Genomic DNA, 13,735 nt, shown 5'->3' with positions numbered 1-13,735 from the left:
GGGTGCAATGAGGCCACCCACCTCCTGGCTCTGCACCACCGGGGGTAAGACACGACCCCCAGGGCAAGGCCCATGAGCAAGAGAAGGGTGGGCTGAGCTGGTGCCTGGGAGGCTTTCCTTTAGGGAATGGCTTCTTAGGTGTTACCTTACTTCGTTTTAAAGACCTAGAAATCCCTCCGGCAGAGGCCAGCTTTCCCATCCGATGCCCAAGTCCTGATTCCACCCTTCCTCAATGTGTCCAGGCAAGGAGGGGGGATGGCTGCTCCCTCCAAACCAGTCCTGTGATCCTGCGTGCCAGTCCAGAACAAAGTCCAGCATGAGAACCTGGAGCTTCTCAGCTAGGGATCTACATGGAGAAGGCTGCTAAAACCCAGCTGTGGTGGGACCTGAGGTGGAATCACCCATAGGGTGGCGGATGGTTCTGCCATTGCATGCGTCACTACCAGGGCTCAAACCGGCCACCTGCCAAGTACCCCAAGAATAGCTGGGTACAGCTGCCTGGCTCCAGGAGAGTGGGGAAGAATGAAGCACATGACACAGGGAGGTTTGCTGGGGGAGGAGAGGGAAGGAGGAGGGCACCAACATTCATAGATGGGATTTGGGATCTGCGGTTAATAAGCAGTTTGAACCCATCTGCGGATGGATTTGAAAAAAAAAAAAAAAATGTGGGTTTCTTTTCTCCAGCAGAGACTTGTCTCTTAATTGACTTCTGTGCTAATGGCAGGGCGATTCACCGACTCTGTTATTGTGACTTTGTTCCCCTTTCAGCCTCTTTCATCTGCTCCCCCGGCGTTTGGCTCCCCGCGATGCTCAGCGGCCCCTTGCCAGGCTGCGGCATGGGGTGCCCCCCTCCACAGCTCCAGCTGCACTGAGCAGCTCCTTCGGCAGAGCCGCTGCCTCTGCCAGCATTTCTGGCCCATGCAAAGCAGAAGGGAGCTGAAGCTACTTGATGAGGAAAGCTACCATCACTTGTAACTCGACCCTTGCCATGGTGGCACTGGGGCTCGGTGGCTTGAGTCAGGCCAGTCATTGCCCCCCAGCTGTCCTGCTGCCTCAGGTGGATGCTCAGCAGGAGCAAAGGCAATCAAAATTAGTCTTCAAGCGTACTTTGGGACTCCCTGAGTCGTGCTTTATGGAGTTACCTGAACCCACTGGAGAAGCCTAAATCACTTTTAGCCTTATAAAATTACATCTTAAATATAGTTTAGCTGGTATTGTGGCACACAGCTCCAGTGTCATCTGTGTCTGGGACGTGCTGCTGAAGTTTTGGAAGGGTGTTTGAGTACTGTCCCTTGCTGTTGAAGAGCCAAAGGTATTTTGCAAACTTTGGGATTCATCCCAATCTCTTGCAGAGAGCCTCCATCCATCTGTTTTCTCCAGCCTCCCATATATTCAGTGTCCAATGGCAGTCGCCAGCCAGCCGCTGTGCGTGTGCACCGGTGCCGGTGTGAAATTGCATGCACTGAGGGTGGCACAGCGAGGCCACGGGGCAGCCCAGCATAGCATCATTCAGTTAACTGCTTCAGTGCACCGCTCTGATAAAAGAAAGGACATTAACGTCCTCGGTGACGGAGACGAGCAAGGCCCTGAGCTGGGGTCAGAGGCCTGGCTCCGCTGCCTTATTTTCCCCTTTCCAAACGTGCTCTGTTGCTGTGTGAAAGCAGCAGCAAAGTCTATAGTTTTCTCTGCTGGAGCGAGATGGTCAGGACTAAGCACACTTGGGAGGTCAGGGTCCCTCATGCTGGAAATGAAATGTCATCACACCATCATGTGCAGATAATAATGAATTTTTACAGGGTTAGTCAGCACAGCTTCTGATTTTTTTTTTTTTTTTTTTTTTTTTTTTTTAATCTCAAACCTGAACCTGGTTTTGCTGCCAGGGTGCACTTTTCTGAGCAAGTATTACCAGTTAAAATAAGGCGATGCCTATTGTTTGCTCTTCCTTCCCTGAGGACATAAGTGATAGCTGGATGTGATATTCACTGGGCAGGAAGACAGTGTTAAAAAACACTTATATAAAGATCTTTTAATACACAGTGAACCCTTGATTAAGTCAGTCAGTGCATTAGGACAGTAGTTTCCAAGGTTTTTTTAACTGACAATCTATTTTCAGTAGCGGTGAGGATGTTTGTAACTTAAGCTCTTTGAATTTTTTAAAGCTTTTCTTTTTTTTCCCTTCTTCCGGAAGAAGTATATATAGGAAAAAGATTGAGAAACAACATACTAGAGAATGGTAAAACTGCTAGATATTCTGCAGGGTGGATAAAAATGCCTCTAGAAAGAAGCTCCTCTTAATACTCTTGAGTTTTACACTATTTTGGCTCCATCCCTGTTGGATTGAACCTCCTTAAATGGTCCAAAGTGTGAGCAGTATTTTTCTTGAGTTAATTAGCAACGTATTTTTAGGAAGAAACCAAATATTATGGTTATGCGAACAATGGCCCTTGTTTATATTAACAATGGTGATGCTTTCAAAAGCTGGTTTTATCAATGTAGCAGCTGCCAAGCAGGCTCCAGCTTGCTGAAAATCCAGGTCATCCCTGCTAGGGATGAAGGCTCTGGGTTTCTGGATAAAGACGGAGCCTAAAGGCAGCCTCCCCACTTCACTGCACCCCATCGGTCTTGCATCAGCTGCTGAGGACCCTCATGCCATGCTGGGGCTGAGAGGGGTACATGTGCATGTGGTGGCTGCTGTCTGGTGGGGTAGGGGGCACCAGGGCATGGGGAAGCACAAGGAGGACAGCAAGCTCTGGGTGGCCAGAAATGCCTCACCGTAAAGTGAGGGAGGGCCCAAGGCAGCGATGGAGCAAGCAGAAATCTGTGGAGTAGCTGGTCCAAGACTTGTGCAGGCAGATCCTAAAAATTTAGACTTTCTCTGTATATCTTTGTTTAGCAGATGCTTCTTTCCCGCCCTGAGGTCCTTTGAGAGTGCCTGTTAAGTGGAGTGTGGGTGCTTTTTGCCTAGCATTAGTATCTTGGCTATTTCTGGACTACAAAGGTAACTAGAGGCAGCTGGCCAGAAAAGAGCTGTAACAAGCAGCTCTTGTGCAGCTTGTCAAAAGCTTCAGCTCTGTAGTGTCTCCTCTTCCTTCGCACACTTAAAGCAACCTGATATTTTTGTTCAATAGCCTGGACCTTTCTTGGGCTCTGTCAGCAGAAAAAAGGGCTGTGGTGACTTAACATGTTGTAGACAGCTAGCCAAGAGGCAGACCGTGCACAGGTGGAAATCACTGTTGTGGCATCTCTAAAACAATATGTGGTGTGTAGATACAGTATTCTCTGAGTAAAATGCCACTTCTGTTTTTTCAGATTTTTTTTTTTAAGATCAAATGGGAGCCTGCTCAATGTAGACATTAAAGAATCTTTTTTGAAAGCCATCTCTGCTCTGCTGCTAAGAGCCTTTCTAAAGCAATCAGTGTTCTCATAAAATGCAAAATATATATTGAATCAACTGGCAAATCTATAAGGGGGCTAAAAAGAGGAGCTAATAATGCTGTCAAAAACGATTTAGGAAGCACATGCAAAGACTGCAACAACACCAAGTGCAAGCCTGGGTAAGTGAAATTACTGCAAACATGCAAGCGACGTTCAGATCATATGTAATCCAAAGCAGGAATATTGTGAATAAAAAGTGTTCTGTATCAGCACTGAGACTTGTCAAGGTTTCTTATCTCATTAGAGTCACAGGAGGGACAGGATTAAGATTTCCAGGCTTTTTCATCTTGTGGACAGTCATTCCTGGGTGAGAAACCAACCTGACTGTTACTGTGGGAAGAGCAGGTGGGAACTGCCTGCCTCATGCTTTTGCTTCGTTTTTGTAAATTGAGAAGGAGGGTTACAAATTTTAGCGATGCTCTTTCACCTCCAGATTTCTTTTTCCCCCTTAATATCGCCTTTTTTTTCTGAAGAAGAACTTGCCTCGAGTATTTCAGCCGTAGCTTCGAAACTTTTCAAGGGATCTTGCAAAACAGCGGCTGCTGTCGCTCGGGTGGCGGCAGCGGCCGTGGGTGGCGGTCGCGGGTGGCGGTGGGGCCCAGGGCCGCCCCCGGGGCGGGGCCGCCGCGCTCAAAGCCGCGGCCGGGGCCGCGCCGCGGGCAGAGGCGCCGTCGGGGCTGCGCGGGGCCGGGCCGGGCCGGGCCGGGCCGGGCGGCAGCAGCACCATGGACAGCGGCGCCGCGGGGCGCCTCGACGCCGCCGCCTTCCTCGGCGCCTGGAGGCGCTGCGACGCCGACGGCAAGTGGGGCCGCGGGGCGGGGGGGGAACCTGTGGGGTGGGTACCCGTGGGGGGTGTCCCCCGTGGGAGGGTGCCCCCTGGGGTGTCCCTGGGGGTGGGTGCCCACTGGGGTACCTGCGTGTGTGTGTATGTGTGTTCCTGAGGATGTCCGTGAGGAAGGGTGCCCATAGGGGTGTCCACGGTGGTGGGTACCCATGTGAGTGCCCAGTGGATGCCCATGTTGAAGAGTGCTCGTGGATGCCCCTGGAGGTGGGTACTCTTTGGGGTCCCCATAAGGGTGGGTACTCATTGGGGTAGCTGTGTGGGTGCCCCTGTGGATGCCCCTGTGGAAGGGTGCCCATGGGGGTATCCACGGTGGTGGGTACCCACTGGAATGCCCAAGTGGGTGCCCATGTGGGAGGTGCCCGTTCGGGTGCCCATAAGAGTCAGTACTTGCCTGGGTACCTGAGTGTATAGGGGTGCCCATGTGGGAGGGTGCCCATGGGTCTTACCCATGTGGGTGGGTGCTCATGGGTGTGGGTACCCATTGGGTTACCTGTGGGTGGATGCCCCTGTGGATGCCTATGTGGGATGATACCCATAGGGGAATCTATGGGGCTGCATACACACAGAGGTGCCCCTGCAGGTGGGTACCCTTTGAGGTGACCATGAAGGTGGGTACCCATGGGGGTGCCTGTGCAGGTGGGTGCCTGTTGGGGGGGGTGCCTATGGGAGTGCTGCATGGAGGTGCCTATATAGGTGGGTGTCAGGTTGGGGCATGCCCACTTGGGGGTGCCTTGTGGAGTGCCTACCTACATGTTCATACTTCATCCCTGGTGGGGTCCCAGCAGGTGTCATGGAGCTCCCCCACTTCCTCTCTGCCCCATGCGCAAAAAACAGGACTGAAAATTCCCTTTTTGCCCTAGAGTTTTTGCCCCTCCCCCATCACCCCCATATTCTGCTTGCTGCTGCCTCTTGTAATCCCTGAACTTTTCCTGAAAAGTTTTCCTTATGGAAAACTTCCAAGGAAGTCTACAGCACTGTGTGTGCTTGAATAGATGGGAACTGACTGAATTGGGTGTGCAGCCGCCTGAGCAGCAGCGCTGTGGGCTGCCAGCCGAGACCCTGCCACAAGTCCTACCAAGGCCTGGGCAACCATATGGCCCATGGTCACCAGAGTTCAGCTAGTGACACCTGGTCATTAATATTTTTTTATTTGCATTTAGATAATGGTTACATAGAAGGGAAGGAGCTTGACAAATTTTTTCACCATCTCCTGGAGAAACTGGGACCAGAAGTAAGTACTGAGCTGTAGCTGTACATCAGCCCCCAATAAAAAGGTCATTATGCTTAGAGATTATTTGTATTTATCGCTCTCTGATTGCTGGCTTCCTTAGCAATGCCTGAGGCAAAGAGCTTTCCTCTTAGCAACAAGGTGGCTTTTAAGGTTTGATAAAATCTGTGATAACGTTAGAAGTTTGATCACTTATTTTCAGTCCCGTATCTGTTATCGCTGTGAGATTGTAGCAGACCTGAGCTAAAGGTGCTGGCTGGAAGCATATAGGGAAAGTCATTTAGTGCCAGTGAATGCAAACAAAAAGCAAAGCACTGATACGGAGTCTGGCAGGGCAAGGCAGCGCACAGCTGTTAGGTTTTGTTCAAGCAAGCGCTGATTAGTTTTCTCACTGTGATAGGTTTATTTCTGAAGTCAGTGTTTAACAAATATGCTGTCATTAATATTAAATGGTGCTAATGAAGAAGCAGCATGCCTGTATGCCTGAAAATGGCTGGAAGCCAAACAGAAATCAAACCCATTGCTCCTACGGTCAGGCTGTGGGTGCCAAGAGTGGCTCTTTGCTGCTCTCCCAGGTCTCTTTAGCAGTTTTGGCAGTGTAGCTCCTCTTTCACTCGCTGCATCTCGGCTCTACTAGGAGTCGCACGACCATGTGTAGGGGCTGGTTTCCTCCCCTCCAGCTTGGGCCTTGCCTTCGACTGCCGCTCCCCATTAAGCTGAGCCACTGGGGTGGTCTGCTCAAAAGTACGACGAATATGCTTTGATAATAGCGGTTATGTTTTCACTGTGTAGCATGTGGTCAACTAGTAAGAGAAAAGGAGCAAGCGTCTTCCAAATGATAGGATGTACGTGCCAAAAAAATAGAAATTAAACAATTCCATTAAGTAAAAAGTAATTGACAGAAAGGGAAAAGGTAGCTAATAAAAAACCCAAGCAAATTCATAAATAGCGAACGTAAAATAGGAATTATATTTACAAACCAACTAGGATCCTTTGGATCCTTGGGGCTATAGTAGAAAAGATGCTGTGAATCATTTGTCAAGCAAGTTTTTGTTTAATGTACAAGTAATTTTTGATTGAAATGCTGGCAGTTTCTGCAGAAATGTCTTTCTGGAGCATGGATGGATAGATGAACAGATGGGTAGATAAAAAAATTCAAAGCAAAGGAAAAAAGATTTGAAGATAAGCACTAAGAACCATTAGGGACATGGAAAATCTGATTTGAAGAGAAGTTGAAAAGCTTGTGATCATTTGCCTTGGGAAGAAGATGAAATTGGGAGCTGCTGGTCTTGTGGTCTTGAAACACCAGCGCAAAGTACACTCAAATGAACTGAATAACTGCAAATGCAAAATATTTATGGAGAGGCTACTTCGCACTGTGTGCAACCAGCTGGCAGAGCTCAGCGTTGCCGTAGCTTGCTGAAGCCAAGGGCCTCCAAGTGGGGCTCCCTAAAGTTACCATAGTTAGTGATAATGTCAAAGTCTAGTTTGTTAAATATTGAGCAGATCTCAAACAGCATGCAGCTTCTTCCACTCAAATTACATGGTTTAAACCAGCACGCTCAACTAACTTTCATCTCACTTGTGTCCACTATCTAGGCTTCCTTATTAAAAAGAGAAGATTAACACAAATAGAATTAATAAAGAGCCAACTTTCTCACTCTCTTAAATAGCAGAACTAGAGTAATTCTGGAATAACATGTTCACTAACTGTTACAGGTGCTCAAACAGGCTCTCGAGTAACAGGATCCTGTGTTATCTTGCTTCCCTTTCCCCATCCCTTGAGTGTGATCAGCTCAGCACCTGGGCTGCTCCTTACCTGCCTCTTAGGCACGAGGCTCCCCAGTAGCACTGGATAACACAAAGGTCTCTGTTACCTTTGTACAGCGAGCATGTACAAAATGCTATGTACAACAGCCATTTTTCTCCTTGGCATGTGCTTTATTTCGTACAGACTTGTGGTTGTCAGGCGAGGCATAAACTGCACTGTCTTTCACTATGCTACGGGAAGGTAGTGGCATCAGTGACGGGAGCACAGAGCTGGGAATGAGCAGCAAAGTGGTAGCTTTGACAGTCACTCTTTCTTTGCGCTCCTAAACTCCGTTTCCTTGTGCAGTGAAAGGGAGAGACTGTAGTATATACTGACATAATTTCCAGATGTGTCACAGGGGTTAATTAGTAACTATGTCTAAAGTGCTATACAAGTGATAAATAATGTTATCAGCTCTGAGAGTTGTCTGTGCTTGAATAGCAAACAGTTTCATAACTATATATTTTCTGCCTGTGCTCTCTAAGCTGTTATTTTCCCTTAATGACCATTGTAGTCTTCAGCTCTGTTTTTCTTCCCAGCTACTCTGCTGCACCCTCGGCTGATGCCAAACACCAGGGGATCAGAGCAGCTGGGAAAAGAGTGCAGAACGGCACTCTCTGGGGATCTGAGGATCGGATTTCTCAGTGATGGGTCTGGGCAAGGAAGGAAACCCGGAATATCATTCACCAAGGGAAGCTAATTCAGCCTCTTTTTCTGAGCCGTCAGGAATTTGGGGGTGAAGGGGAAACTCTGAAACAGGGGTAGACCTAGACTGTGCCTACGCTTTAACTTTATAATAAACCGAGTCAAATTCCAGATTGTGCAATCTTTCTCTCCCCTGGCCATGAGCAGTTTTAAGGCCTTTGATTTCCAGATGTGCATTACATATACACAAGGCTTCAGTGAAACACGGTGGGTTTATGATACTGAGGGACTTGAAGTTCGTATAAGTTTTCCATCATCTGGAGGAGCAAGTCAAAAGTGGTTTGTTTAGGTTTGGGGTTATGAGGCAGAATCGGGGATAACTCAGCCCAGGATGAGCATCGATTCGTGCGCTGCTGTCTGTCGGTATACCTCTGCCCTCATTACTCCCATTGCTTCTCTCCAAGCGCATTACCCGCCAACTTGCAGCCTGCCACCGCGCGGGTGCAGCGTGCTGTCTGTGCGCTCGTCTCCCGCTTCCTCACGACCCTTTTTCACTTACGCACATAGACATCTATCTGCGCACATATCATTTCTAAAAGCTGTTATACTGGAGCTTTTCTGGCGAAGACTTAGTGAAAAAGAGAGTTTATTTCAACACTAATGAAGTAATTTTATTGGAACAGGAAGCATAACCCGTAAATTTCTCTCTTGTATCATTGTACATCTTTCTTTCTGCGTAGAGATCGTATGGCGATTCCTTGCTCTTTGCTTTAGTTTCAGTGAAGCTTTACGTACAGTCTTGTAATAATTAGACAAGAAGAGGTTTATATTTGAATGGCTATAAATTTTGGATTCATGTTTTTTTTCCTGAAAACTTTTGTGAAATAAATGATATCTGGAGAGATACAAGGGGAAATGCACACTACTATTATTTTTGCAGGGTTCTTTTACAGAAAGTGTTTCACTTCAGTTCAGAGATTTAGGAATAGAAGACCTTTCAGACAAAAGTTTGTTGCTCTTACCTAAATGCAGGTGTGTAAGAGGCCCTGTGTGCTTGCTTTTGAATGTGTATTTACGCAAGAGAGCTATTATTACTGTTATAGTCCTCCTGGCCCCAAAACCACCCTGATGATCATGACTGGAAGGGACTCCGTTATTCTTCAGGGCTCACTCAGAATAGCCATGAAGGTTTTCACTCTCAGAGAAGATGAGCAGCCCCCAGCCTACTCTTGCTGCAACCAAGAATTTCATTCTTGCCTTGAATAACACCTTATCTGGCTAAATCACGTATTTATCTTAATGGTCAGACAGGATGATCAGCAATGCACTGGCTAGTCACACCAGCTAAGTTTAATGTCCAACCAGTCACAAATATATATATATATATATATACACACACACACACACACACACACATATATATATACCAACCAGTCGCAAACCCATCCAAAGCAGACTTCCCATACCTATCTACCACCACCCATCCCTGTCACTACCTCAAGAGACCCAGGTTCACAGACCAGGACTCTGGTGACCAGCAGCTCCCCAGCAGCTGACACTGAGAAGACTGTTAGCAGAGAGCATTCAGCTTGCATCCTCCTCCTGACTAAACCAGAAGTCTAAACCTTGAATTGATTCTGATTATTGCCCAAATATGTTTATTTCTTAGGCCTGGCTTTGTCAACCTTGATTATTTTGACCTATTTCTTTTCCTGTTCCTGCATACTAAGGCAGGACTCTGTAAGCACCTAGAGGCATCTATAAATGCAGCCTCAGCACATTTGTGGGAAAAACAGGAAAAAAATGATGCATTTTCCATACCCAAAAGCTGGCCAAAAAGCTTTCAGCCTAGAGAAAAGGACAGAATGAAGGATCTGTCCAAAGCCTAAGTACAAAACCATGAAAGCACATGGAAGGGTGTAGTAACCTTTGTTTGACGTTTATGTCTTCCATGTGAAAAAAATGATTCCCACATAGGTGCTGAGGAGAGCTAAAAGAGAAAAAAAAAAAAAAAAAAAAAAAAAGGTAAGCGATGACAGCATAAGTGCTCATCTTTTATAGCGAGCAAGAATATAGTAAATCTTTACTGAAATGCAGGGCCAAATTCTCAAGCGATAGCACTGCAATTAAATAATCAACATTGGCCCAAAGGAGAAGTTTGCTCAGTAGCTGCAAGGTGAAATCACACGTTAATGCAAGCAGAGTGGTCCGCTGTACAACTCCGTGGGTGAAAAGAAATCCCTAGTGTGATTTCTTTTTTAATTCTACAGTTTTTGAAGGAAAGAAAAGTGGTTCTTCTAAGGTCAAAGTGCATATTACTGATCTCTCATCTGATCTTTGCTGGCCTACTTGCTGTGCTATGTGGCTTTTGGCATGGTAATAGCTGTCAAGTTTGCTTTCCCACTAGCATTCTTGGCAGACACCATTTATTTTCCCAGATCTTGTAGGAACATGATATCTCTGAGACCCTTTGCCCTTCTATCAAATTTGGCTGAAATGTTGTTAGTAGAAACATGTGTTTGAGCCAGCATTTTCAGATAAGCCTCTTTTTTTTTTTTTTTTTTTTTTTTTTTTCCAGGAAACAGGCTATAACTGTCACTTACATTTAGTTTCTTCTTATTCTTCAGACATATTAAATATATATGTAGACAATTGATTCCAAAAATCAGATCAAGAAGGGGGAAAAAAATCAGTTTATGACAAGACTGTCTTGATCAGCAAAAATTAACTGGGACTCCTTCTTTCATGAAGTAGTAAAATCCCTACATTGCTTCACAGATTAGGATTCTTTTTTACCAAAACAAATCATGGTTGCGTTTTCATCAAGGCAAATTGCTGCCAGGCACATAGGTACCTTAAGGAGGGAAAATTTAATAATAAGCATGAGGAAAGAGAGCAGAAACACAAAGCGAGTGGGTTAACAAAGAAGACAGATTACAGTCATTTTTCAAAGAGTCATAACCAACCATGACAAAGTAATTAAATGCGATGCAGGTTAAAAAATGTGAACATGCCCTTTGCATTATTACAAACAATGCTAAAATCCAGATTGCCTTTGTGATGCTAAATATTTCTAAAGGGTTTTCACAAAAGAAAAGATGGAGACTTGACACAAAGGAGAAAGCAGAAAATTAATTTATTACGGCAACTTGAATTACAGGAGCTTTTCTCTGCAAAACTCTGCGGAAGAACATTTGTAGAAAGAAAATTTCTCCTTAACCCTATGATACGCAATAGTGAAGTCATAGCAATATTTCACTCACTATTTATGTTTTTGCATGGAAAAAGAAACGTTTTCATTGTAGGTAGCCCGTGCTTTTCTGTGTAAATGAAGTACATTCCTGTGCACTCCTGTGCAGCAGGCTCTCCTACACCCCTGCTTTCTTCCCTTAGTGTAAGACTTGAAAAGTTATTTTGTCCCTTTTAGGAACGTCTGCATCTTGTCTATACAAAACGTCCGACACTGCTGGAAAACCAATCTGCTTAGTACTCTTATATGACAGTAATTACTTGTTATATCTACAAGGCTTTTAAAGTATGAAACTATTGATACTAGTCCTCATATTGCTTCTCTATATTTCCCTCCTGATCGGCTTTACCTGCTGGCTGTCTGTATCTCCTGGGCCGGGCTCTGAGTCCCGGCTGGGGTCCCGGCTCCTGGTGAGGGTCCCTAGGACCCAGTTACACCAGTATAAATAATGACATCGACACCGGTTTCGCTAGTAAAAGCTGATCTCAGTTCCTTAAGTCCAAGAATAACATGTGCACAAAGTCTCTTCGTGCTTTTGTCTCTGTGTTTCTTGAACTTGCCCTTCTCCCGGCACGAGGTTCCCGGGAGCGCTGCCCCACTGCCACGGCACTGCCGCCCGGATGCGGAGACGAAATCATAAGCAAACAAAATATAAACAAACCAGGGCATCAGCCCCTGGCCCTTCAAGGGAGGGACAGCAGTGCCAGCCTTTTGCCACACAAAGCGTGGCTTATTCGGGGTCAAGGTTTTTCTTTTTTTCATTTGCTGGTTTCTTTCTTTGTAAATGTAAAGTTAACCTTTGAACCTAACAGTCGTAAAATAAGAAGATATAGCATAGGTAATGTAAAAATCGGTATTATATAGATAATCTACCTTGAGTTGATATGTTGGAAAAGCCAGTTTGTGCAGTATTGCTTACTTTGCTTTCATTCTTGGAAGTAAAAATCTGTTTTTAGCAGACATGTTAGCTTTTGCATTTCATAAACAGAATATTTACACACAGAGAAAGATTGTCCAGTTTGAAAAATCCACTCAAGTATGGTCTCTTGGACTAAAACTTCTTGGAGATGTGACGGTATCCATCTCACACTTTGGGTATACTTACTTGATATATCTCATAGTCTGAGCCAGTTACAATCAAAAAGTCCTATTTTTATGCAGATAAAATGTTCCTGCCACCTAAAATTCAATGAAGCAGTTAAAAGCTGACACTAAGTTGGGCAATAAGCTTTCTTAGCAAATGACTAGTGTGAATTCTACAGCGCATTTTTCAAATATCAGCTATGATTATAGTTTCGGAAATAACTTGCCCTACTGGGCATGGAGGAGGATAATTCCAGTGTACTTCGCAAGCCTATTGAAGTGAGCAAATGGTGGGCTTGCCTAGCGCCTGGGAGGTGTCTCAGAGCTTCAAGGTGAAGGCAGAAGGCAATTTAAATAGCACAAGGAAGAGTTATAATGCAGAGGTGAAAGAAAACCCTATGTGCCTGTTTAATGGCACACTCCTCCTCCATCCCTCCCTCCCTCTGCCCACTCACCCAGCCGAATTTAATGAAACGCTGTGAGGCATCTGGGGCTGAGCTGCCCCCCACGAGGGTTGCTCCCACAAGGCGGGAGCAGGCTCCTTCCCGCAGTGTTTTCCTGTCCTCAGGAGCTCTGCGGTCGCAGGCAGGTCCCACTGCGCAGCCCAGCTGGGCCACGTCAGAAATGATCAGCCATATTATCTGTCTGTCCATCTGTCATAGACAACTTCTATTATTATTAGCAGCAAATTAAAGTCTTTGGAGAATATCTGTCACATCTAAACATGTAAGGAAGACTGGTGACAAAGGGGGAGCACAGATAGGCCTTAGTTAATGAGCTTAGCGCATTTTTAAATCAGACGTTTTATTATTCATCTCTTTTTTTTCTTATTACCTCATTTATGACGTCCTAATGTTTCTCTGCAACTCCGTTGCTGGCCGTGGTAGCCCTTCTAGAGCAGAAGCCTTGCAACAGCCCTGCTCAATAACAGCTCAAAATTGGTCTTGTCATCTGGCTGCTACTGAGTATGTCTAGGACCAGGAAAGTTTTGAGGTGGGAGTCATGTTCAGTTTTCTGCATGATAATTTCAAATACCCGTCTCAAACAAGGTGAGATCATTCATTGCAGTTGCTGCGTGCATGCAGCCCAACCTGCTTACTCCGCTAAGAGGTGACAACTGTATACAAAGATTTCTTTCTACTCTGTGCAAATTTCTGCAAATCTACATAAATGCTGCTCCAGTTCATGCTTGGCAGAATCAGGGTCTAAAAGAGCAAGTAAAGGTGGTGAAAAATCTGAGACTTGGACATACTGGATTTGGGCAACAGAATGTGCATACCCGTCACTCACTGTGGATGTACAGGATAATAGAGAATGTCTTTTTCCTGGGAGTGAGATTTATATTTATTTATCCTCTAAACAGCCAAGGAGGCTGCATTAATCTGTGCATAATGTGAATTTAAGAAAGTTAATTGTTGTTTTGTGTCATGGTATGAAGAA

General features: G+C 45.6%; 1 protein-coding gene across 1 annotated transcript in view; it reads left to right on the top strand.

The window, feature by feature from the left end:
• The first annotated feature begins 4,145 nt into the window (after positions 1 to 4,145).
• The window catches only part of SCGN (secretagogin, EF-hand calcium binding protein), a 28,363-nt gene continuing 18,773 nt past the window's right edge, over positions 4,146 to 13,735 (top strand). Inside the window, exons 1-2 of the mRNA XM_062568026.1 lie at positions 4,146 to 4,233; positions 5,440 to 5,510. Coding sequence (XP_062424010.1) covers positions 4,161 to 4,233; positions 5,440 to 5,510 — 144 coding nt within the window. The 5' untranslated portion in view covers positions 4,146 to 4,160. The remainder of the gene's footprint in view (positions 4,234 to 5,439; positions 5,511 to 13,735) is intronic.

Source organism: Rhea pennata, chromosome 2, assembly GCF_028389875.1.
Source record: "Rhea pennata isolate bPtePen1 chromosome 2, bPtePen1.pri, whole genome shotgun sequence".
In the NCBI taxonomy this organism is placed as follows: domain Eukaryota; kingdom Metazoa; phylum Chordata; class Aves; order Rheiformes; family Rheidae; genus Rhea; species Rhea pennata.
The sequence above is the reverse complement of the archived record's forward strand: the minus strand, read 5'-3'. Positions and strand labels throughout refer to the sequence as shown.